This window comes from Chaetodon auriga, chromosome 6 (genome assembly GCF_051107435.1).
Source record: "Chaetodon auriga isolate fChaAug3 chromosome 6, fChaAug3.hap1, whole genome shotgun sequence".
Classification (NCBI taxonomy): domain Eukaryota; kingdom Metazoa; phylum Chordata; class Actinopteri; order Chaetodontiformes; family Chaetodontidae; genus Chaetodon; species Chaetodon auriga.
This window is the reverse complement of record NC_135079.1, coordinates 18826534-18853510: the sequence shown is the minus strand read 5'-3', so window position 1 is coordinate 18853510 and position 26977 is coordinate 18826534. Positions and strand designations below refer to the sequence as shown.

The 26977-nt window shown below is 42.0% G+C and overlaps 1 protein-coding gene across 4 annotated transcripts in view; it reads left to right on the top strand.

The window, feature by feature from the left end:
* abcc8 (ATP-binding cassette, sub-family C (CFTR/MRP), member 8) overlaps positions 1-26977 on the top strand; it is a 57494-nt gene that overhangs the window by 14599 nt on the left and 15918 nt on the right. For 2 of the 4 annotated variants that reach the window (XM_076733177.1, XM_076733176.1), the window contains exons 6-22: positions 654-896; positions 4491-4679; positions 6511-6675; positions 6780-6935; positions 10433-10567; positions 11633-11795; positions 13018-13058; positions 13563-13708; positions 15631-15745; positions 15961-16080; positions 16591-16663; positions 16776-16881; positions 21589-21621; positions 23245-23283; positions 23559-23657; positions 25230-25314; positions 25581-25661. In XM_076733177.1, the coding sequence (XP_076589292.1) occupies positions 654-896; positions 4491-4679; positions 6511-6675; positions 6780-6935; positions 10433-10567; positions 11633-11795; positions 13018-13058; positions 13563-13708; positions 15631-15745; positions 15961-16080; positions 16591-16663; positions 16776-16881; positions 21589-21621; positions 23245-23283; positions 23559-23657; positions 25230-25314; positions 25581-25661 (1989 nt within the window). Of the gene's footprint in view, positions 1-653; positions 897-4490; positions 4680-6510; positions 6676-6779; positions 6936-10432; positions 10568-11632; positions 11796-13017; positions 13059-13562; positions 13709-15630; positions 15746-15900; positions 16081-16590; positions 16664-16775; positions 16882-21588; positions 21622-23244; positions 23284-23558; positions 23658-25229; positions 25315-25580; positions 25662-26977 lie in introns of all 4 variants that reach the window. The other 2 variants (XM_076733175.1, XM_076733174.1) reach the window with 1 other exon arrangement.

Here is a 26977-nt window from a genome sequence, read left to right as displayed (position 1 = left end):
CCTTCCAATTCCTTGATCAAATTTAACGAAGATACTAAAAAAACAGGACATATAATTGGTGAACATTATTCCTGCCTTGACCTATTTTCTAACAAAACCATGAAAAAAGGATATAATGAGTCCAGTGTTTGGATGTTTTCTGTGCTGATTCATCTGCCAGTCACTAACCCAGTTCCCAAAAAGCTTTGCTCAGATGACTTTATTGCACTGTTTTGTCTTAGTAAAATACATTATGAAGCTAAATTGCACTGCACCACATATATTCTTCTTCTTCTGTTCTGTTGACCTTTCAGAACTGGAAAAGCTCCAGTCTGCTGCTTGTGAAAGCAGAACATCCATATGAAGCTTTACCAAGATTTAGCAATTGCCATAGTGATTTCAGACAACCTGTAATTAAAACACAATAGAAACAATTCATTTTTCAGCAGCTATAATTAATCCCACTGGTAGGAGTGTGTGTTCTACTGTCGTAGCCGCTGTGTTTTCTCTCAGACACTCTGCAGAAAATTGCAGTTATTAATTCCACAGATGTTTTCTCAAATGAGTTGATGTTTCTCTTCGACGGAACTTCTCATCAGCAGCTTGTGGTCGGTGTTTTTTATTTAGTTAAGTAATGAATCAAACTTGTCCTTCTGTCCCTCCTCCTCTCACAGCGCTATATGTGTTTCGCCGACCCAACTGAGGTGAAGCCCCCCGAGGACCTCCAGGACCTCGGTGTTCGTTTCCTGCAGCCCTTCGTCAACCTGTTGTCCAAAGCCACCTACTGGTGGATGAACACCTTCATTACCTCCGCTCACAGACGGCCCATAGACCTCAAGGTCATTGGCAAACTACCTATTGCAATGAGAGCCCTCACCAACTACATGAAGCTACGCAAGGCCTTTGAGGAGCAGAAGGTTAGTGCACCGGCTGATTACTGTCGGCCATCTTTGTGAATCTTTTGTGAACGTATGGGATTGTTGTCCATTGCTTGGATCATCATAGCCCGTAGACCAGTGTGAAAAGGCATTAAAAGACAGACAGCTCAGAAGAAATATTAATTCAGTCAATGCACAATAAAGCACATTAGGAGTAAATGTTGTGTAAATGAGTATGCTAAGAAACTGGTGGCCTCCTGTTCAATTTAACAAGTAATCCAAAAATGTCAAGGTTTTGATATGTGGGAGGTGAGCTCCCAGTTTAGAATCTGGCTTCTCTGCACTTCTTGAGATCTGAGATCTTGTAGCTGATGTGGGAAAAATCAAAAGCTGTCTCAGTTTCTTGCGTCATTTGTGCTGAATAAATAATCACGGATAAATCAGGCTGTGGTGCAGATCGCAGCAGAAAGTAACACAAGACCTGCAAAAAACACAGTAGAAAGTGAAGGATATGATGGGCTGGTTTTCCTGTTAGCTTCTGTATTTTGCAAATGCCTTCATGTTGAGGGTCCTTGTGTTATTTCAAGATGAGATACTTGGGACAAGCCAGATTACGAAATAGAAGAAAACTGCTGTCTCTCTTTTTGAGTGTGGTGATTATCATCAAGGGATCAACTTGAATCTCCCAGTTGTACTCGTACAGACACAAATGAGGTTTTAAGTATTTATGTAAGAGCTTAAAGTGCAGCTTGTTTGGTGCCACTTCACTTTATTTTGAGCCCATTTGTTAGTTTAATTGTCATCATAAGTCTTTGGTTTGTGATGTTAAACTGTCATTCTGACGTATGCATGAACTGATCTGGGAATCTCAAATACTGTTTTTTTCCTCTTCTTCTTCTTTTTTGATACAGCTGTTCTCATAAAAACGTTGATCTCTGTCCTGTGATGACTCAGCCCTGGCTGAGCTGGGACCATTAAACTGTACTTAGACGTCACAGAGACGATTAGCCAATAGTAAACACAGAAATGTCACACTGCCTTGAAACATGTACAGATGTACAAATGCTCAAACGAATTCCTTCTGTCTCAGTCCTATAAAATTGTCTTTTTTTGTGGAAATACACTACAAGAAATTCACCAAACACCTTGCTGCTGGTGTTGTGTTAACAGGTGTTGATTAAATCCTGTGGTCACTTCTGGTGTTGTTTTGCTTTACAGTACTGTGACGTTTTCCTAATATTTTCCTCCTCCATGTATGTCATGGAGGTGAACAGAATATTTCATATGTTTCAGGATCAAAGAGGGTCAGTGGGGCCTTTCTGTGTGGATTTTGCATGTTGTCTCTGTGTCTTTGTGGGTTTCCTCCAGGTGCTCTGGTTTCTTCCTGTAGTCCAAATACATTCAGTTTTAGTGAACTGGAAACTACTCTGGCTCTTGTCCATTGCATGCTGGGATACTTCATCCCCTGGTTTGGTGGTTGAATGGATGGATGCTCTTCAGTGCAACGACAACAATGATTTGGTGGTTTGATCGCCGGCTTTTCCTGTCCACGAGTTGAGGTGCAAATATTTGAGCCTGATTATCCTAATTCCCAACCTCTGAATCTTTGCCCACCTCTCAGATTTGCTCGACAGAGAAGTAGTGGATAATGAAATGACACAAAAATGGCAATTCAGTGTGATTATCAGGCCGGCTCATGATGTGAGTGAATGTAATCTGAATCGATTTGGACAAAAATGATGCAATGCAAGCCCAAAGCCTGAAATAAAGGCTCCTTACGGACAATATCCTCATATAATAAATACTGATTTTAGTTTAAGCCATTTTCCCTGTTATGTATAATTCTTCCCTCTTGCCTCTCTCTTGCTCTGTCTCACTGACGGAGCACGTGTCAGGGGTCAGAGGTGAAGGGCCTCCTCTACAGGGTCATTGTTTTCCAGTGTTTGGAAGGTCGCAGAGATTCGTCACTGCTGCGTGTGCGTCCGGTGTGAACACAACCCCACTTCCTTCCGGAAGGAGCGAGGGATGAGAGAGACTGAGAGATCCCAGTGGAGAGGTGGAGTGAGGGGGGTGGGAGGGGGGCATTTAGAGGAGAGCCTGGAGGCACTGGGTCATTCCCATTCGACTGTGAACGAGGCGACATCCCGACCCCTGCGGGGGTGAAGGCACTGCGCTTCATGGGAAGCGAGTTTGACTCTGCGTGTGTGAGAATGAAACGTCCTCCTTCCATCTTGTTTGAACCCAAGGTAGAAAGAAAGGATGTGTGTGTGTCATGTGTGTTTATGGGTGTTTGCATGTGTGACGCGCACAGTGACACGTTTCGTATGAAGGCCGAGGTTCAGAATGAGCCCAAATGGAAAGATAAAGACACATGATCGCGGCCACATCTGTTCTCCGAGTTCTGAGAATGACTCATGTTCACACACACACACGCACACACACACAGTGAAAATATTCTGGGAGTGTTTACTGCATGTGACAGTCCGGATGTTGTCCTCCAATTGCTGCTAAATGACTCACTGAAGCGAACTGTGTTGTCGTTAATATACAGTATTTTAGACATTATAAATCAATATAAATGAAGATCAGTAGCTTTTCCAGTCAGTCTTAACAATCTGTTTAAAGTGGCAGTCCCAAAGATTTGAGTCCTGGTTTGACGGCACCTGCAGTTTCTGGTGGTAACAGCAAATTTGGTTTAATGCCACAGTTCACATTATTCTGGGGGCAGCAATCATCCAGTTCGTCATACTGCAGATATATGAGTATTGCAATGCTTTCGTCAGTGTGTCACAGGCTCGATCACCATTGTGTTACCTGATTTTGTTATCGGTGGTGACTTAACCTCCTAAGACCCGAACTCTTGCATGGCAGCGAAATTGCTGTCTAGACCACAAAACTAGGTCTAGACAGCCCAAAATGTGATGTTCACATATGTAGACGGCAGGTCCTAGGAGGTTAACAGACATTCATTTCAATGAAAATCTTCAGCCTTGCAGCTTTAACTCTCACAGTGGTTTTTAGTGTCTTGGTTTGAAAACCCTGATCGTGTTTCTATATTTAATCCTCGTCCTCTGCATGACTGTCGTCGTTTTCCAGCATTATTAGTTACAGATCAGTTAACCATAACTGGCTCAGCTCCACTGTGAAACCTGCCTATAATCACAGGATGTGAGCAGCAGGGAGGATATAAATGCTGAACTTGACCCCATTTGACAGGTTTCTGGTGCAGTGGTGGGCTCACTCTTGAGTTAATGTTGTCAATTCGGCTTTATTGTTCAAAGAGTTACTTCCTCTTGTTCTGTTAGCAGGCTGTGTCTAACCTACTTTCTTTTCTCTTTGTCATGCTTCCAGTTCAATTCCACAGAGAAACGGCTGTGTATTGTGTTTGGAGTTATGATTTATGCAAAGAAGCCATCTTCATTATACTAATGGAACAATGAGAATGTGCTACTGATAGATGATGACTTGTATTTGTAATTTAGATTTTAGTAACCTGAATCCGTTTATGTAGACAAAACTGTTATTCAATGCGATTCAATTCAATTCGATGAGCTGCATTCAGCAAATGACAATCAGCATCTAAATGTGGTTCATTTCTCGAGTGCATTCAATGTATTATTTATATTCCCTCAGAAGCCTCATGGCACAGCGCCCCAGGGCCCAAAGCTCATCTGGCAGGCCTTGAGGAAAGCGTTTGGCAGACCTCTCATTCTCAGCATCACATTCCGCTTCCTGGCCGACCTGCTGGGCTTCGCCGGGCCCCTCTGCATCTCTGGCATCGTCCACCACATCAGCAAGGACAACCGCACCATTCAGCAGCCGGTGAGGGTTCAGCCATGCTACCGTGCACACAGTAGGAAAGCATTACATAACATAACGGAGCAAATTCGACTGTGTGGCTTCTTTATTGGGAGTGCTTTGGGACATTTTTGATAGAGGTTAACTTGAATGAATATACAAATATGCAGAGACTTGGTATGGAGAGGACAGGTGACATGCACACTTTGCCTATTATTCAAATTGGATCGGTGAGATGAAATGAAACAATGCTGTCTTATCTTTGTTTCATTCTGGCAGAAGTTTTTTCCAAAATCTGGCAGTTAAACTTTATCTTATTGTCTTTGCGACAACGTCTCCTCGGCAATGACAGTAGTCAGCTGTTTGTTTTGTCTCATAGTTCCCTTAAATACAGCAGGAGTTTTGCATTCATGGTTGTTTTTTTTTTTTTTTGGTCCCATTAATTAACTATCTTTCAAATCTTAAGTGTTTGTGTATACATAATAATGACTAAATAAGCAGCAGTAAAATTATAATTTGGCCAAAAAGTATCCTTAGGTATTGCATATTAAGTAACTGAAAAAAGGACTGTGTGGGTGTCCCAGTTCAAACAAGCACAGACACTTTGGCAGAAAGTTATGTTCATGTCAGAGCCCATCTCTTAATATGAAAACCTTTTTGTTTTGTTTTCTTGACCTTTGATGTTGCTTTGCAAATGGTGATAATAATTTATTATTAATCTAGCTTCACTTTGTTCAACTTAAGAAACAGTGACATCCCTGTGCAGAACGTACTTGGCTCCGGTTTTGTTTCTACTGTGGATTTCACACAGCAGTCACACCTGCCTGTGTGGCTGGCAGAGACATCAGAGTTACCTGCTGTAACCAGTTTTTACCTGCATTTGTTGAATCTTACTTTTTCAGAGACAGGAATGTCAAAATGAAACAGGACTGAGTCAAGGATTCAGAAACCGACAAACACAGCAGGAGCAGACATAACAGAGAGGTCACATGGCTTCCTCCTGCCTCTCAAAGGTCACAGTGACAGTACTATCTGCCCCAATGGTGTACTAATTTAGTCCTTGTCAAATATTTATAAGACTTACTGCTGCTAGAGCTGTCTCAGTTTCTTAAATTCCACGCATGGCAGACTGCCATATCAGACAGACACTCAGGCATCCTTCTGTAAGGATAACTCTTCAATTATTTGTTTGAGACACTCATGTGAGCCAGTGCCATATCAAAAGTTAATTCAAAAAATGGTTAAAAGACTTGTCAGCCACTTAAAGTAAATGACCCCGACAGCGTGTCGGTTCGGAGAGACGCCTGAAAATAGGCCTGTTTGTAAAATAGACAATGAGACAGCAGCAGGGTGGTGTTTGTGAGTGTTTATGGCTGAGAAATGTGTTTTCGAGAGTGTGATGAGAAGAGGAATTTCATGGTTGAGTAGGAGTGGATGTGGGGTTGAGGCACGTTTCTGATCAAAAATTTGTAAGCTCCTTGGTTAATAATCTTTTCTTGATGGAGAATGAATTCGTCTTTGATGGAGATATTCTGTCCATCTCCTGTATCTGAACCCCATTCTTCTTTGGTTTCCAGCTCGCAGTCTGTTAAACACTGTCAGGACTCCGATGCAGCTCAGTTTATTTTAGTTCCACACACACTATTGGAGTCTGCTGTGAAATGGAAATGGTGCATTTTAAATGGCTGCTGTCACCCTCGACTTCTCAAGTGATGAACAGGAACGAGTTTAGTTGAAATTCATTCCAGACAGAAACTCAAATCCAACCCTGTGGATTTCAGCCTGTGTTTGACTAACAGTGACGAACCGATCAATACCATTATCTTCCCAACTCCCTGCCTGTCTGTGCTTCCAGATGACTTTGCTGGGGATCTATTTCATTTCCACCAAAGAGTTTCTTGAGAATGCATATGTGCTGGCCGTGCTGCTCTTCTTCGCCCTGCTCCTGCAGAGGACCTTCCTCCAGGCCTCCTACTATGTGGCCATTGAAACAGGCATCAACCTGCGTGGGGCCATACAGGTAAGACATTTCAGGAAACTCTCCTCATAACATTTGACTTTTCGACCTTTAAAGCCCATTGAGGTTGGACTGTTTGGATCTTATTGCGATTGTCCTCTCCCCAGACAAAAATCTACAACAAGATCATGCGCCTGTGCACCTCCAACATGTCCATGGGCGAGTTAACTGTTGCTCAGATCTGCAACCTGGTTGCCATCGATACCAACCAGCTCGTGTGGTTCTTCTTCCTCTGTCCCAACCTGTGGGCCATGCCAGTACAGGTGAGAGACATGTTTGTCTACTCTATGAAGTAGTATTACACTGGAAGAATGTCTCATACATAGACTCATGTCTCATACTGAAGATTTGCCCCTGAGATAACTTTAATGTGTGTTACTGAAAAGGAGATGTTAACTCTCTTTCTTTAAAAACATCCATGCTGACCGTTCTCGAGGTCCACATCAGCTATGGCTCAATGCATTGGCTCCACAGCTACACATTAATCCCTCAACGCACATCTACAGATCAAACTTACAGTGTTGCAGTGTATTGTGTAATGCAATTGTCTGCCATCTTGCTGCCTTTCTGTTATTGCGTTACTCTTTGATTGTACAGTGTATTGTGCAATTTTCTTTGTGTTAAATTTCCTTAAGCTGTGTTTGAAAGGTGTTTGTTTGTACGCTGGATTTTCATCTGCTGTGTTGCGTCTGCGTTTTGTCTTTGTTGTTGTGTATCAGGCTGTTCATTGTTTCCCATCAGCCTCACAGTATAGGACAAAGCCATGAGGGAAACAAAGCGTTGTATACAGAGATGTGAAGGCTGAAAAGGATGTCAGGTGTTAGAGCCCCCCTGCGACTTCACTGCAGATGTGTGCAGTCGATTGCAAGGTGGTGACCTTCATGCTTTGTAATCCCATAAGTGGATTGTGAGATTGTTCTTCTTTTTGTTTCCTTTTTTATTAGAAGGCTAAAGATTTATGGAAGACAATTACAAATATTGTGCTTCATGCCTGTTTTGACACATCCAGGATTCAAATCAGTTTCCATTAGATTCATAATGGAGGCAGCCATAGCTATTATCTGAGGTAATCTTTTATTTTACGTTTACCTTACACAAAGGCACGTTTTGACCAACTGCATCACAAATAAAGAGAAAAATAAACCAATGAAACTAGAAAAAACATTTGCTTTCTTCTTTCCTAATTTCTTAATACAGCTGACATCCAAGTGAGTGAAAACACATTTTAAAATTCACTAATTAACAGTGACAGTATTGATACAAACTGCCAGCCAAAATAATCTTATATTTATGAATAATAAGACAGAAACAGGCGGTGCCACATCCTTCAGTAGCAGTATAACCCTTGCAGTTTCTATCTTGTTTTTCAATCAAACGATGTTTTCGGAGATTAGCCCCAGTTGTCACCTCACCCACCACACGATCACAGGAATTGTTTGCAGAATCATCTCTCTCCAGTCACCAGCTCTGTTCTGTGCAACCCTTCAGCATACAGTGTGTTCAGGATGAACACTTGAAATAGCAAGTAAGTGTCCCACTAAGTGGCGACAGTGTGACAGTGAGCGTACGTAAACGGACTGCAGCCGTTATGAATGTTATCAATTCCGCCTGTGCTTTCCCTGTGAAGACGAGCCAGAATGTCTGCTGGGTAAAAGGCCTGTTATGCATCAAAGGCTCTGTAGACTTGAGCCGCCTGCTCATTTAACTCAGGTGCTCATTATTTTTCAATTTCTCTAATTTTCATAGTCTGTCATGTTTAATGTTCATTAAAATCAAAGCTGCTGCAATTAATCATGAAATAAAGGGTTTATCGGGGCTTATCGAATCGCTTTTACGTAAAATAAACAGAAAAATGCATATTATTAGTATGTCTGTCTAGAGAGATATTTTAACCATGCTATCACCAGTTCACCAGTTAAGTCCAGACTGAAATATCTCAAGAACTATTTCATGGATTACCATGAAACTTGGTACATATATTTTTGTTCCTGTTAGGATGGACTCTAATGACTTTGCTAATCCTCTGACATTTTGTATTGTGATATCCAGCTGTCAAATAAATCTAGTGGAGTAGAACTATAAAGTCACATAAAATGGAAATACTAAAGTCAAGTACAAGTACCTGGAATTTGTACTTTAGTACAGCACTTGAGTAAATGTACTTTGATATATTCCACCCATAACTTTATACCTGCTGAACAATATCATGGTAGCGTTGATATTATGACCATGTTAGCACGCTGTTGCTAACATTTAGGGCAAAGCATCATTGTCTAAATATAGCCTGTATCATGGCTGTAGACTCTTATCTTGAGGTGCTGAGGGAAATACTGCAGTTAGAAAATGGTCTGTCAGATTAGAGCGAGTGATGGTGCTGATGGTTACTATATGTAGCATGAAGCCTTCAAACAGCATCGTACACTTGAATCAGGTGTGATTCATGAGAGAGGCTAACAGAAAATGCGTGGGGGTTGGTGGACCCACGACTCTACATTCACCATGCTTATTACCTTGGTTACGTATTACTCACACCTGAGAGGCAACCACCGTGAAAAGGTGTTTTCTTTTTATAGTTATTACAAAGGAAATCCAATCATATCATGCTGTTCTGTTACCCATCACCCGTCTCGTCCCCTGTGGCACATTATCCTGCGACAGATGAAGCAGAGGGTGTGTGTGAAATGTCACATCCATCCATCTCCATCTGGTTCTTTGTGTCCTGGGGATTTGTGAACCTGGCACGCTCTCAGTGTGATGCTTAAAACAGTGAATGGCTGGAAAAAGGAGCCAAGTACAGGTGAAACATGAGTCGTCACTGTTGTAAGCCGGATGAAAAAAAGCATTATTAACTGGCAGTAGACAAGTGTTTAGCTTTAACGTATCATTATGAAGTAAAGGTTGGCTGCAGTAGTGAGTAATGGCTATAGAATAATGACACCATCAGCGTTTAGATTGATTTCCTATAAGCCTCACTTTCACTGTGTTCGTCTGCCACTGGGTATGAAAATGAAGGCTGACTGGTGATCCAGTCCAGCTGGCACCATCTCTATGTGATTTTGTGTCTCCACTGTAGATTAAATGGATGAAAGAACTTGTGCCGTTCCTCCTAGTGTTTCCTTCTACTCATCCCTCCACCCTGCCGCCAACCCCTGATTGTTTTCATGAAGCAACACTCAGACTCATTACTCCGTATAATAGTCTAACAGTTTCACTCACCTCTTCAGTGAGTGCCTCTGTCTTCTCTCTCATTTCCAGAGCGGTGTTGATTGTTTCTTCACAGAAAATAGGAAACACATTTGAAAAGTTGTCTGTTTCCACTTAAAATTTGATCTTTCTTCATTTGTTGTTCAACTTAGTGTTGTTGGAGTAAAGAGTTGTGTTTTCCAAAGTCAGAACCTTATTTAAATATGCTGCTTTGCATATTCCTTTGCTTGCAAGCATCTGTAATGAATATCAGTGTATACTTACAGTTTCACCGAAGGCTGCTGTCATTCTCTTAGCTTTTGCTTTGCTAATAGCAGGTATCAGAGATGAGGGTTTTAAACTGTGTATTACTTGAATGATGCATGTATGATCATTTCCTTCATATGCTCAAGGACTCTGTGTTCAGAAAGTGCTGCACTGTGTTTGTTCGGTTTTCAGAAGGTCAGAGAGAAACATAACGGATGACTGTCTCTTTGGAAATCTTGTTTTCCTCAATCTTCTGTCCCAAGGTTGACATCTTTTTTTTTCTTTCTTTCTGTGTGTCTTCCACTCTCAGATCATTGTGGGAGTGATCCTGCTCTACTACCTCTTGGGAATCAGTGCCTTGATTGGAGCGACCGTCATTGCTGTGTTAGCTCCTGTACAATATTTTGTGGCCACCAAGCTGTCCCAAACACAAAAGAGCACTCTGGTGAGTATTTTTATTGGCTCTTTTACAGAGACACACTATTGTTTGTGACTTCCTTTTATCTATTTTTAGCAATGCTAGCAGCTATGGAGGGCAATCTCTGTTGGATAAGCAGACGGTTGATCTGTTGGGCCACCAATCTGGTCCAGGCTAAAATATCTGTTTGGATAGACTGTCATGATTTTTGTACAGCCTGACTCTTCCACTAGTACCACCATGAGGCTGACCTTTGAGGTTCAGAGTGAAATTTTTGTGTGAAATACTATGCGAATTGCTGCAGATGGCTTTTCATCAAACCCCATCATCAGGTCAAAACCTCACTTCATTCAATCCATTGGTTTGCTTTGCAGTGAGTATTACAGCCTCACAGAGCTGCTAGCGTCGCTTCAGACTGTTCGTTTTATTCTAATCATGTTGGTTCATTTTAGAAACCTTTTATTCCAGCACATCACTGAGAAACTGAAAGTAGCGGCCACCTATTACCAACAGTCTTTTCACATGTTGGAATAAAATATAAACAGTGTGTTCATGTGTGTGAGCTCTGAATTGTCTCTGCTTGAAGAGATCATGCAGGACTATGCAAACAGAGTTGGTCAATATTGGTTTGTCCACATCATACCAGGCAGAGCAGTGGATGTAATGATGGCGTTGAATCAGGATGTCACATGTACACACACACAGACACACACACAGACACACACACACACACACACACACACACAGTCATTCCCTCCTTAGGGAATAATATCTTCGTTTTATTGAGATAGCAGAAACAATGAAATGTTGTCAGCCTCGTACGATATGCTCATCTGGCCTCAAGCCTTTCTGCTGCTTCTTGCTGCTACATTCAATAAGGTCCATCAAATATAATGATGCTGTTTTTGATTCTGTGGCACATGAGATCCAGGGACAACCGCTTTGCTTTGATGGCTTAAATCTTTGTGTTGGCAATTGTGAGGAAGTTGAGGCGATTGCCCTCGTGTTGCTCTCTGGCTGCACCTTTCACCCTGTATCTGTCCTTGATGTGTCAGATTACGGTGTAATCAAAGGCTCCCTTTACGCCGACAGGAATACTCCAGCGAACGTCTAAAGAAGACCAACGAGCTGCTGAGGGGCATCAAGCTGCTGAAGCTGTATGCCTGGGAACACATCTTCTGTGACAGTGTGGAGGAGACCAGAGGCAAAGAGCTCACCAGCCTGCAGGCCTTCGCTCTCTACACATCCATATCCAGTAAGGCACTTTGCTTCCTGAACTTGAAGAATTTGAACTTCAGGACGTACGATAAAATAAACAGTTTCTTCCTCAGACAAGAAAAACTTTCACACAAAGGCATGAGGCTTTATTTACTTGACTAATGTGTTTCAATAGTAATTCCAACTTTATTGAACCCACAATCTCCAGTCAGCATCTATAATTCAGCACGTAAGTCTGAAAATAACATTATGTAAAGATTTAGTTTTAAGCACGGCTAACAGGGATTATTGATCTTCCATTCTTTTCCCCTTTACAGCACTGAAGACATCACTGTACAACATGGTCACTCAATACTTATTTGTTTTCCACGGATTGTCCTCCTCATCTTCTTCCACACTCTCACAGTCTCACAGCCTGCACGGCTCCAGTCCTGTAATAGACTGTGCCCAATCTGAAATAGACAACTGCAGATTTAGCAGCAGTTTTACGAGAGTAATTGAACAGAACGGTTTCATGACAGTATTAGAAACTGAGAATTATTTGGCATTAACGCAGAGGTTGAGGCTACACTGTCGCTTTAAAAACCTTGTTATCCAATCCTTTGCACTTTTAGGTGATATTTCATGCCATATTGAATCTACTCCGTAATTGACAATATAGAGTCACAGAAAATAACGGGCAGGAAAAGGGTGACGAGTAACAAACGTCCTCATAAGACTTAAATCAACTACTGGAACTAAAGATGGACGACATGTCTACATTTCCTCCCACTGAACAAAAATGAAGCCAAACAGTCCCGAATACAGGCGCTGCCATCTTGTGCCATCCCACCCATACACCCACCTGACTCAATAGCGAGTCAATCACAGCTGTCAATCATGATGTCACACCTGTTTTGTATAGCATCAGATAACTAATTAAAACTGAACTCATCAGATACTTGAACTTAAATTGTAACATGAACATAAAGCAGTGTGATAAGAACTACCTAAAATAACAGAAATTTATTTCATGTGTACTTTGAATTTTTTTAGTTTGGCCCACATCCCATCTGACGGGGTTTATGACTTCACTTTTTCACTTTTGAGGAGCTGTCATGATTCAGTCGCAGTATCACACAACCAGTATGCACTTGCAGACTGCTGACCCAACAGCAGCCATGTGGTTATTCTGGTCTTTATGTTGTTTGATTTCATTGGTTAAAGTCCTGAATAACACCTTCATGTCCTCCTGTCTGTTTTTTCTTTTCTACTTTCAGTTTTCATGAACGCAGCCATTCCTATCGCAGCTGTACTGACGGTGAGTTTAACTTCGAGCTCTGTCACCTAAATGTAAAGGTGATGCTCAACTTCAGATGAATCTGCATCCTGTTACTTTTCCCCTGTGTGAAGGACGGCACAGAGACAGTGTCAGACAGTCAGATGTCCAGATTTCAAGAGACACAGTATAGCACCACAGCACTGCAGCACCACACTACATCCTGTCTGTATTTATAGAAGCCCTTCATGGTCGCAGACTTGAGCGGTAACAGATTAGAAAAGTCACACAGATACCAAAGACAGGGAAGATCATCAAAGACAAACATGGAGAAGAAATCCTGTCTGACATGTATCCATATGGTTGAATGCCTGAAGTCGGATAAAATCATCAGCTAAATAAATGTAACATCTCTAGTTCAACCAGCCAAAGACTGGCTTCTTTTTCCTTTGATGGCCAATCAAAAGTTCAAAGGTTCAAAGATCTAAATTCATGCTGTTGTTGAGGCTAACATCAGGTCATTCTGTCCTCCCTCTCATTCTGCAGACGTTTGTGGTTCATGTTCACATCTCTGAGGACGCTGATCTGTCCCCAGCTGTGGCCTTTGCCTCTCTGTCCCTCTTTCACATCCTGGTCACCCCCCTCTTCCTGCTGTCCAGCGTGGTGCGCTCCACCGTCAAGGCTCTTGTTAGGTGAGAAACTAAAAAAAACCTGATTTTACAGTAGAGTACAATATCGGGTTTATCATTCTGATAAATTACAAAGAATAAAGTGTCTTTAAGTTTTTATTGTTTATTAGTTGTGAAGCATCTGAGAATAGTCATGTGGAAGGAGATGTGAGCAGAAACAACAGAAACACTCCTTGCAATGAGCGGAGGAATAAAAAGCAACATAATTAGATGAAACACTTGAGCTTTTCTTGTTTGTGGAAGATTTATCTGCATTATGGGATCAGCCTCTGTCTGTGCAACAAGACCTTCATTTCTCTGGTGTTTTACTGGACTATTGTGACTGGGACATTGTGCCTATTTATTTCAGCAATTAGCTTTACAATTAGCTTGGGAGTCAAGACATCTGTTGTCATTAGGCTGCTGCAGAGATCGCTCTCCCTTTGCCACTAATGCTGCACAAGTCAGTAACTTCCCTTCCTGTCAGGCTTGTGGCTGTTTATGCTGCTTTATTTATTATCCTGAGTGATGAAGTTGGTGTATGCACAGGTGCTGTAGTTTCACATCCATGTAGGGCGATTAGGATGCATATTATCAGCTTGCTTTTTGGCTTGCATGCTTTTAGGCGTGCTCCACTGCACAAAATGTCTTCATACATTTTACATAGAAAACAAGTACAATAACATTCTGAAGGGTTGTGTGTTCACAAAAGGCCTCAATAGAAAAAAAGAAAAACATAATTTTAACTTTAACAGTACTGTTAGCAGGGTTCATCTGAGCTATGAGAGAATAACTGTGCAACAAAATGTTAGCACTTTTCTATATATGTTTAGACATTAAGAAGATGAAACAAATTAATTTCAATAGAAAATTATCATCATAAATTTCTGCACTTGGCTGTTCTGTGATTAACCAACTCACTGCTTTGCCTGAAGTGGTTATTTACGCCTTCTAGATGCATAATGTAAACTCAGATAATTAAGGACATTAAGTATGAATTAATTTAGTGCTTAGAAGATTAAAAGTCTTCTCAGGTTGTCTCATAAAGTCGATGAAGCAGAACTCTTTTCCCTAACACTGTCTAAGCAGTGAGGTCAGTCTGAATCCCATCATCTCCATCGGCACCTCTTGGAAGTGGTCACAGGGCAGAGGTGTAATGGGCCGGCGTGATGAAACTCACTGCTGCAGGGTTGCCTTAAATTACAAATTACACATCTCACATTTTATATGCTGCATGGGCTCTGAGGAGGGCAGTTAATACAACTGTAATGCTGTAAGCGCCTTATTTTAACTAGAGTGGCTTTTCTTCTTGAACGTGGAGGCTGCCTGTGATCCTTTGAGATGCCTATTTTTGGCATCACATGATTTGACACACTTTGTCAGACACCAGAAAAAGAAACACCTTACTGCACAGATTCAACACCTCAGTTAGTCGTCACACTTCAACAGGAGAAAACGGCTCTTTGTAGAGGAGAAATAGGCCGACGATATTGTAAATGCAAAGTCATGGTGCAACTTGAAATATGTTGAATTAGATTTCATTCTGTCTATTTCAGTGTATTTGCTGTAACACCCACGTACATAGATGAATAAATTTGAGGAAATTAGTCCCAGTTGAGAGGAAGTTTCAGATGAGTTATCAAGCACAGATGTGGTAATTGGATGTAGATGGATTGTCTCATGAAGCATTTGTTCTCATTTAGGTTGTGAAGTAGGAGATCATTTCATCAGATATGTGTGTGTGTGTGTGTGTGTGTGTGTGTGTGTGTGTGAGAGAGAGAGAGAGACAGGGAGAGAAAGTGAAGATAAAGCTCATTCAGTGGGGATGCTGCTATCTGTGTATGAATGAAAGTGAGCTCCCTCTCTGCAGCACAGTTGATCCGTTATTTTTTTTCATAGTTAAGGACTTCAGTTGTCTTCTCCCTTTTCCTCTGTTTGACCTGCAGTGTTCAGAAGCTCAGCGAGTTTTTCTCCAGTGATGAGATCGGAGACGAGCAGGAGACCAGAGCAACGTTGACCTCTGGCTCCAGCAATCACAACCAAAATAGATACCAGGCTGTGGTAAGTGCACCTGTACAGTGTTACGCTGCTGGTGCATTCAGGCTGTCTCACTTTGATGTGAATGTTGTTTTCTCCCTCCACCCTATCGTCTTCCTATTAATATCACCATTTACCCCTTTGTCCTTCATGCCTGATGTTGTATAATCCTTCTCCAGTCACCCTCTAAACCTTTCCCTTCGTCCTCCTCCTCCTCCTTTTTGTCCCGACACCTCCAGCCCCTGAAGGTGGTGAACCGGAAGCGCCCTCCGAGGGACGAGTGGAACAACTACAGCTCACAGGGAGACCGTGAGGGCGACAGACCCTCCCAAGACATGGACCAGGACACCTGTATCAAGGTGACAGACATGGAGAGGACAGATCAATGTGTCTTCATCTGGACCAGAATTACCGACCTAATGGAAGAAAATACACTTTTGCTCCATTTTAGTCACAATTAAGTGTGTAGCAATTGTGACCTTTAGACATTTCTTTGCATGAAGGACATTGAACAAATGCACTGATTTGCCTTAGAGGGACACTGTTGACATTTGTTATTGATACTGGGATGCTGTTGATTTCATTTTTATGAACTGTAGGTAAATAGCTTTCTAGCTCCATATCTAGCTGTGCAAAATGACAAACAGTCATTCACCAGCTCCATTAATCCTCTGTATGTCATTTACTCTCTGGAGGTGTGAGTGAATAGCACCAGTATCCTAAAGTGAACAAGAATGATTTACTCTTTATTGCCTCACTGCCGCCATCTGCATCACTGAGGATGGATGACATGTTTACTGTTTACTTTTTAAAGAGTGAGTTAATCTCTGACACCTGGATGAGTGTGTGCTGTGCTGTGCTTTCCTCAGATAACAAGCGGTTATTTCACCTGGACCGATGGACCACCGACACTTTCCAACGTGGACATCAAGATTCCTTTCGGTGAGCATCAGACAGTGTGATTCACCTTATTTGTTTCTCGATCCAGTGTCCTTCTCTTATTTGCCTGTGTGCACACTGTGATGTTGCCTCTCGCTCTCATCAAACCTCTCAGGTAAGCTGACCATGATTGTGGGTCAGGTGGGTTGTGGAAAGTCGTCTCTGTTGCTGGCAACGCTGGGAGAGATGCAGAAAGTGTCAGGAACAGTCACCTGGAACAGGTCAGTTTTCTCTCTCTGACAATCTGATACTTTAAAACATTTATTTGAATGGCTGACTTTCCTGTTGCCTCATCAGTCTGAGACGCTGAGGGTGCTTTCACACCTGGCCTGTTTGATTTTTCACTTTGTGACATTAAGCTGAACCAAGGGGAAAATGCACAGACTCATTGACTGATTAGGACGAGAGCGAATGAGGTGTGAAAAAGCCCTTAAAATTCAGTTAGTGAAAGAGTTGCTGACTGAATTGTGATTATCCTTTAAACATCAAGCTGCTCGATGAGTGTAGAAGGATGATGCTAATCGTGGTTTGTCCCAGTTATCTGCTATTTACTGTGATTAAGTGTCTCCCATTCTTAAATACAGTAATACATTAAAATGACGCTCTGTTTCAGAGTTTTCCTTCAACAAGGAAGCGGTGGTGTCGTTAATATAACAGTATCCATACAGCAGTCGCCCCTCCCCATCCATTCAGTTACAAAGCAGTATGATTAATGTGTCCTCAGGGAAACTCATGTACTGCATGTTACAGAGACCGCTCTTGCGATGAAATTCAATCCAGGGGTGAAAGGTTAATTTGAAGAGAATTGCTCCTCTTGGAGACCCCGACCGCTCTGATTCATGCTTTTTAAACCTCTCTTGTAATTGGCCTGTCGGGGACGCTTGAGTGCTTTTACTTATGTTTTCTTGCAGCAATAAACTGTACGTCCCTGACAAGCCTACGTAATTAGCATCAAAATCAGACCTCCCATCTTGACATGGCCATATAACACAAATGGATTTGCGGGTCAATGAAATTGAGCTGATATTGCAGCTTTTATTGTTTATGGCTGATGGATATGGAGGAACGCGAGGATCCATTCATGCAGAATTAGTCAAATGCAGGTGAAGAATCACAACAGGCTCACTGTGCAGGCTAGAAAACTTTTCAGATGACACCTTCCAGCCATGTTCACACTTTATTTCCTTTAGAAATAGAGAACATGTACAACAAATATACATTTTGTATATTTATGTCTGAATGTTAAAGGTTACTTACTAGTTTTACCCAGAGCTTTTGGCCACATTCAGCAGCCTTCTTCAGTGAATTGAAATTGCTCAGTTGTTCATGTGATCTAAGTAAGAAACTGTAGTCATGTGATGAGAAGTTGTCATATATCAGTGAAGAAGGCTGTGGAAGAAGAGTGAAAGCTCCGGAAAAAAGCTGGTTTCATTACAAAGTGGCAAAATGTAAGAGACACGTTTTTTTCAGAAATGTGTTTTCTGAAATTTGTGTTTATCGCTTTTTGTAACATCTGGAGTCTTTATTATAAAGTCCATATTTTGCTGCAGAATGTGAACGTCCCAGTGGACGTAGAGGAGCCCATTAGCAATAGCTCGGCTGAAACAGACGTCTCAGGCCCCGCTTGACGCATTCAGGGAGTTATTAGCGTTGATCTCCCACATCTGAATGTCTCGTCACCTGCCCAGGATAGCACTGCTATCGGTCTCCACATGTCAACAAAGTTTAGTTCCCTCTACTAGCCAGTGCCACACACGCACACAGTTTGTAATTCTGTGCCAAGTCCGTGCTGGCGCTTCCTCTGATATTAGATTGGATTGTGCACCCTGCTGGGCGCTGAACCCTTTCACTTATCATGTGTCAGGAGAGACTAAGGAGCTGTCATTTAGACTGTGCCCTCCTGAAGCATTCATACGCACATTCAGAGGACTTTGCTTGGATGTTTCCACCGTGTTTGTTGTTGTTATTGCTGTGCTGCCTGTCAGTCGGGAACATTTCTAGCTGAAAAGTCTGGGAGGATAAGAGGTACAGTATGAAAGCAAAACCCAGCAGATGCAAATGACTGAGAGGGGAAATGCATATAAAGCAAAAGGCAACAGAATTAATGAGAGCAGCATGTGAGTAAACAGCATGACGAATCAGAGGAGTGAAGACATTCACGAAGACATCTTGTTGACTTGTTTGAAGGTGATCGGTGGCTCTGAGACTCAGCTGTTCCTGATCAGCTGATGCTGCTCATGTCTTTGGTGCCCTGCCTCAGCGCACTCAGCTCCATGTGTTTGTGTAATCATGTAATAAAGAGCTGTTTTGGTCTCACAGTCTCACCACAGGGATCGTTTAGTAGCTGTTCTGGAGGTTTTGATCGTATCACATGATCTTCCACAGAGATGGACATGCCCAGTGTTCATGGGATTTCCTTTTTTTGAGCACTTGACGGACTTCTCGTCAAAGTTGTCTTTAACTTTGAAATTGAATGTTCATTGCTGACCTTTGGGTAAAACAATCTCACCACATGCTCCGCTGGTTGGTCTGCGATTGTGTAATGAGCCTCTCATCAGTGCAATTTTGCTTCTGGTGACATTTTTAAATCAAAGTATTTCAACTTTCTCTGAGCTGAGCTGGAAATAACAGTTTATATAATAATAAAGCAGCAATCAGCATGGTTGCTTTTAATAAATGTCTGATTGATTTTTGATTAAATAAAACCTGTCAGTGCTTTGAATAACAGGTCATGGAGGGCAGCATCAGTCCTTGAGGAGGGTGACACGTTTGCAGACATATTTTACAAATACAGTCGGTCATTTACACCACCAACACTACAGTCCCCCCCCCCCCCCCCCCCCCCCCCCCCCCACTCTCCCACTCCAAACATAGCGCAGAGCAGGGAGGGTGTGGGATTTCTACGTCCTCAAAGTGAACTATTTATATCTTGACCTCCGGTCAAAGCGATGCAGGTTGGATATCTTGTGTGCAGTAAGGTCTAAATTCTGGGCACCATATCCAGTTTGATAGTGAGATTGTGACCTCACATGATACGTGCTGAAGTAATAAACTGCTGCGTATCAAGCAGCTGACCCCCGTGTCCCAAACCAGAGGGCAAAAAGGGCACTTCTACTGCAGGGGATCAATAAACTATATTGTCTATAGCTGGGTGTCAGTTATTGAACAAAAGAACAGGACAAGTGAGTGAAGAAAACATGATTTTTTAGAGAATAAGTTGAATGTTTGTTGGCAAATGGGACAACATTATCAGTCACTATCAGGCGTGGTCATCACAGTGACCATGCTCCATTACTCCCCGTCATCATTAAGGCGCTTAAATGTTTTAATGATGGATGTTTAAGTTAATTAAAGACGGCTTGAAGATGTGGGAAGTTCCTCAGTCCGGCTTTGATCAGTAAACTTGAGCTTCTCACTGCTGGTAGAAACTGTCTTGTACAGCTCCCTCATGTATCCTCCTCCAACACCACCTTCAGCACATGAAGGTGTTGACTGACATGAAGGGGAAATCGCCCTGTATGCTCCACTTTACCACACCGCATTATCCTGTTATGATGGCTGCAGGATAAAGACAATCAGCCGTCCAATCAGGACTCAGTGTTTTCCAAGTGTCATTAGTTGATGAGGTCTGACAAGGTACTTTTCTTAAGGGGTGTTTTCACTGTGTGTTGTTGGAAATTGCTCAGTTTAGCCCTAAAAAGTATTCATTTTTCCACATGTGATATTTGTGAAATAGGCACAATTGGGAAAAATATCATCTTAGAAAAGGAAATTTCACATGTTGTGTAAAATGATTTGAGTTTGACAGAAAGTTTGTACTTTTTAATGTAATGTATTTCAACTCCTGACATCCCATTATGAATGTTTTTCTTGGACTTTAATGGTTGTAATCCCCAGATGACAATACTTACTGTTAATAATGAAACTATTAACTTTTCCATCCCCTCATCGTCAAACTTAACTCTTAAATCATTCTTGTAGTATTAGACAGATTCCTTCCTTTGGGGAAAACCAGGCACACTCAGTGTTTTGAGATTTCTTGGTGCACGATGTGAAAAGAAAACCTACATGTTATTTAAGATTGAGCGAGTTAAGATTCGATATATATTTAAAAGGTAATATTTGTGTTTTTAGTCATGTTTGATGTTGTTGCTATCATAACAAATATGGATAGATAAAACGATGAATAAATAAAAATAAATGAATGTACAACGAAGCACAAAAAAGTGCATTATGTTTAAATGTGTGCCAGACATTCTTCACAAACTCTCCTTTGCTGTTACGATGTATAGGGCTTAATTTCAATTTAACACCTCCTGAGTAGAGCTGCTGACACCGGTCACTTCAATTTCATATCCTTATTTCACAGTCAGTAACGCTGGTGTTTATATGTATGCGTGTGACATGTCAGAGCTTCTTAAATGTCAGTCACCAGCTCATTTCCTAACAGCTGCGCTCTGCCTTTTTAAAGCTGCTGCAGTAAACTGGTGTAAATCAGCCAGGCTCTCATGCACTCACACGTCATCAGAGTCACCTTCTCAGGACAACTGAGAGAGGTGTCAACTTGTCAAACCTAAAAATACACTGCGGCGTCGACCGAGCATGTGCAAAGGCCCAAACGGTCAATCAGATCTTAATGAATTTTCGAGCTGTGCTTCTTAATGTGAGTGGTTATGTGCATGCATGTGTGTGCGTGTGCGTGCGTGCATGCGTGTCTGCGTATGTACTGTATGTGTGTGTGTCTACCGTGAGGCGTTTGAATTCTTCTTAAAATAAAAGTTTATATTAGTTTTAAGGCATTGTCAAATTCAATAACCAGACTTCATAAATGCCCCCCCCCCCAGCCTCGGGGAGTTTTCACTGTATGATTACAACTTCTGATGAGGAGCAATTGCAGAATTATATTTTCTTTTCTCCGTTTTCTACAGCTTTCCAAATCTGCAGTCGGAGGGAGATGAAAGGTAAGTGCACAGAGTAAAGTGGAAAAAAGCCCAAGCACTTAAATCACTGCCACCATCTATTTTTAGTTGCACCTTATAGAACAATTTCAATCCTGCATGAAAATCTGACATTAACTCCAAATCCATTGAAAATGAATTTTCAAAGCGGAAACATACTGTCATACACTACTGCTGAGAGAGAGGAAAGAGGTTTGCTTCAGCTGATTTGTCATAGTGGTCGCCATGAATCGGTATTATAAATAAAGGTGTTTACTGTTCATAATAGTCACGGTTTAGCTCACTGGTGTCATTTCAACACACTATTGATCATTGTTTCTGTTTGGTATGGCCGCTCCATTCACTGTTGTTTCACTCTAGAATTGCACACATATACACGTACACAGGCATCCACGTTGCCCCGAGTTTGGCACCAGTGTATCACACTAGCATTTGACAGCTGGCGTCTAACCAGACACTGACAGAACATGAAACTTGTGGCTGTGTGTGTCTTTGGATAGCATAATGTTTTTAGGGTGTGAGTGTCCACATAAACCAACAACTGCCTGCTGAATTGCAGGATAAGGCGGCACATATGTTAGTTTTCAAAGTGTATTCGTGCCACAGTGAATACAGGGAGCTTCAGTGTGCCGTGTAAACACGACAGTGAAGCTCTTTAAGTTAAGATTCATTTAATGACTGTGTTTTTCCTAAGTACCTCACCCCGTTAACAGTGTCTTGTTAGTTTTAATATGAATTTTTTCAGTCTTGTGATTGGTTGGCTCACTCCATGTGAGTGTGTCTTTTGTCAGGTGGATGCAACCCTTCACATGCACTTGTGCCTGCATGAACATTTCAGGGATAGATTGCATGAGTGAAAGGAGCTTTAGATAGCCTGAGCAGTCATATTAATTAAAAACCAATTAAAATAAAACACATTTTTCGGGCATCACTACCACTGCAAAGTTAGATCCATCTTTACCGTTTCTTAATCTGAAAGTTTCTGACACGTTCTGATGCCAGAAATACATTTAGACATTTAGACTCACAAGTCATTCTTTTCTCACCCTAAACACGGCTGCTCCAAGTGAGACGCATACGTAAGATGAACAAGATAACAGCGAGCAGCAACAACACCTCAACAGCCACAGTCCTCGTGTTGACGTACTAATCTCAGCCAGAGGAATCAGATCCTCTGAGAATTTAATGCGTCAGAGTCCAATGCTGATGTCCATATCAGCAAATTACAGGAAGAAAAATTGGGTGGGTGGGTGGGGTGGTGGGGGGGGGGGGGGGGGCATTATTTTTAGGAAGGATAAGATCACAGCTAATGATAGATGTGTTCATGTAGGGCAGTGGTTGGCCTGTTTGTGTTTGGGCTGCAGTGACAAGTTTTACTATAGTGAGGGGAGAGTAGATGGGTTTGTATGTGTGTGTGTTTGTGTGTGTGTGTGTGTGTGTGTGTGTGTGTGTGTGTGTGTGTGTGTGTGTTTGTTTTTTGTTAATCATTACAGGATTAAAGTGGAGTTAGTGATTGTCATGTCAATAATCTGTTTATGTTAGGCTTAACAGTATGACTTGTGACTGACTAATGTTGTGTGTGTATGTGTGCGCACATGTCTGTGTGTGTGTGTGTTCTCTCTGCAGTCCCACAGACAGAGATGCGGCAGGTGATGGAGACATCAGGTGAGCTCAGACCAAAGCCTGCTGCACACACGTTCTTCTGATGTTATCTAGAAATCCACTGAGGATAACAGAAAAGAAGATATTCCCTCCCGTCTCTCAGCTGACGTGTTGACTTCACAGTCTTTAATGATCCCTGGACCAGGTCTTTATGGACTGGAGCTAATTTTATAACTCAGCTGTGGTCTAAAGATTAAAAACAGTTTCTTAACCCAAACATAGAGAGCAGATTATTGTTTGTTTTTACACTTCTGCATGTGTGTTAAACCCTCTGTTAGGAAGAGAGGCGCTGTGGCCTACGCTTCCCAGAAGCCCTGGCTGTTGAATGCGACTCTGGTGGAGAACATCACCTTTGAGATGCCCATGATCAAACCGAGGTAAGACCTCATACCTGCAGTGAGTGGTTTGATTCTTGAATGTGCCTCGATGAGGGGATGACATGCAGCCGGCCAAACGGACTCAAAGCAGGTCCACGGGGGTCCACTCAGTCCACCCTCTCTGATACAGTATAAGTGTGGTAACACCTCAGTTCAACAGCACCACAAACTGCAGAAAAAACAGTTGAATGAACTCCTGATTTATTGCACGATTGTTGTATTAGACTGTGGTCGTTTCAGCCAGGCGTGCCTAATAAACTGACAACTCAGAGTAGTAGTTATGTAATTGGCATTTGAACCATGTTTTCAATGCAAACTCTTGTTTTAATCTTGACCCCTTTCTGTTGATTTCTGTGTGTATGTGCTGCACATTGAACGAAACCATCCAGACTGTACACGTGCATCAATAACCACTGTGTGTAAGCTCCCTCCCCTCCATGAATTACTAAATTTACTGCTTCAGGACTGCCACTGTGACACCTATAATCACAATAAACCTGTCATGTCAGAGGACATTCTCCTGTAGATTCACATTCAGAGCTGTTAATTGTTGTCAGGCCAAGCTGTTAACCCAAAATAAAGGCAATAACTTCCCCACTCCCTGAGGCCAGTGTGGTAAATTGGATGTTTGATGACTGATTAAGGCTACAGTTTGAGTCCAGTAAAAAGACACTGAGACACTTCAAACCAGGATTTTTCTTGGCTGACGGTGTGCAGAGTGTCTCCAGTGTCACTCCTGGCACAACAACAACAACACCTGCGTGACCACAGTCAAAAGCACAGACTAACACACAGTCAGACTCGCTGCCTGAAAGGTCAGCTGCTCACATCTGTGGCTGCAGCTGGGCTCCCTCTAATGCACTGTTTTTATAAAATGGACCACTGTGCTTTGTTGCTGTGGAGATATTCGAAAAGGAGCTGTTTACCCAGCCTGCGCTACCTGTCCTCACTGTGTCCTTTGTTCTTCACATCTCTGTGTCTCTCCTCATCCTCCGTCTTGTCCTGCTGGCAAGATCCAGATGGGCTAACAGGTGTTCCCAAATAAATGATTGTGTGGTCAGGCTGTTGTAATCACCCAGATGTTCGCTGCTGTCTCATTCTAGCTTTTGTGCACAACAGTCAAAAGTTTTGAAGTTGATAAATTTTGTCTGCAGCTGCTGTGATGCATCATTTGTGGCTTGGGAGATGTAACTGAGCATGGTAAACATTTGGTAATCATCAGCATCAGAGCTGCTAGCATAGCTGTTAGACTCTTAGTCTTGTTAACATGATATTTGCTGTTCATTTACATCTGAACATGAGTAAATGAATTAGTTCCAGTTTGTGTCCATCCTTCAAATTAAAACACAAAGGCTACAGAAACTTCTTCTTTTCATTTTCACTGTTCTCGCTCGTGTTTAGAGACTTCTATGGGTTGTGTTATCTCTTATATAAGATATGTATCATTCAGATTAATGATCTAAATAATTGGTCACAGTGTTACTAATAAGCAGAGCCATACCTTCCTTCTGGCTTGTATTAGCACCTGCTCTCTGTCCTCCTCTGTATTTAGTCTGTGTTTGTGCCCGCCAGGTACAAAGCTGTCATCGAGGCCTGCTCTCTTCAGCCTGACATCGACATCCTCCCACAGGGGGACCAGACAGAGATTGGGGAGCGGGTCAGTTTCAATTTCTGATTTTCTTCTTCTATGACCTGTGATTTTCTGGATCATGGTCACACTGCAGCTCCCACTGTGGCTCACTGTACTGCAGGACCACGACTGTGCAGCGAGGATTTGCTGTTTGTCTGCTGGGAGTCGGACTGACCTTGCTCAGACCGAGTCCTGTCATGTTGGATTTCTTCATGCAGCAGTCACTCATTCCTGTCTGACGTAACACCTCGTAGTAACGTCTTCATCACATGTCCTCTGGCCCTCTGCTGCAGGGCATCAACTTGTCAGGTGGACAGAAACAGCGAATCAGCGTAGCCAGAGCCTTGTATCAGCAGACCAACCTGGTGTTTCTGGTGAGTCTCATGCACACACATGCATGCACAGTCAGGTTTCTGCCACTTTTGGGGACATTACATAGACTTCATTCATTTAACCCTAACCCTTATCCTGACCGTAACCCGGGTCTTCACCCTAAAATTGGATCAGTTACGTTATGAGGACTTGTATTTTGTCTCCATAAGGAAGGGGAGTTCCCACAATGTGACTCTGTATATTGGATTCATGTCTCCACAATATGTCCACACGAACACGTCTTTGATTAAAGCAGTGTTTTCAGTTGTTGGATTGCACCTTTATTTACCCTTGTTAGCAGACCAGCTATCAGCATTAACAGAGAAACAGAGTTTCTGTAGTTTTACCTGAAGACTCAGATGTGATTCTATTTTTGAAGTCCGTCCTGTGTGTCTAAAATAGCAACACACTGCCTGAAACCCATCTGAAGAAGCTCTCTGCAACTTTCCGCTGACAGTTTGAAAATGTCAGCTGCTGACTGAAGCGATCAATTGGATAATCAAGTATTTGCTGCAGCTCTGTTTCTAAAACATGTTTTGGAGATGCACGAGAACACACAAAGTCCTTGGAAAGAGGAAGTGGTCAGTTTGATTGGCTATGATTTAAAGTTATCACACCTTCAATGTGTTATAGCAGGTGGACTGTTGCTCTACATAGCAAATGGAGGATTGATATAAGGAGGTGGTGCTTTGAATAAATTGACCTACAATTAACAACATTAGGAGATTCATCAAGATATGCAACCTGGTCATTGGTCATTCTGGGCTGGACTTCCTTTGACCTAATTAATAATCCCAGCACTGACGTCCTTTTTTGGTCCATTCAAAACATTTTTTTGTGACACAATTGGCACCTAATTGTGAAAGTCATGTGGAGTCATTCCTGCTTTGTACGTGTGTGTTTTGCTGAGCTGGTCAGATGGTTCACTATGTATCTTTGGTTGAATGAACATATTTGTTTTTATTACTCAAACAATGATTACTTAAAGGCCCTCAAAACATCTTCATTTCAACATTTCTTAATCAGCGTCTGTTGTGTTAAAAACAGCATGCAATGATTTGCAAATCCTTTTTAACCAATATTCAGCTGAATACAGTACAAAGACAATATATTTAATGTTCAAACTTATTAAGAACATTATAGTACCTGAACTGTTTTATGACGAAGCTGGAACACCTGCAGAATGTGGTTTGGTATTGTCTCGCTGGAATAAACAGGAACGTCCCTGATGTACCTTTCAGCATCAGTGGTGCCTTCACAGACATTAAACATGCCATGGACACATCACACCATCATACCATCACACATGCTGGCTTTT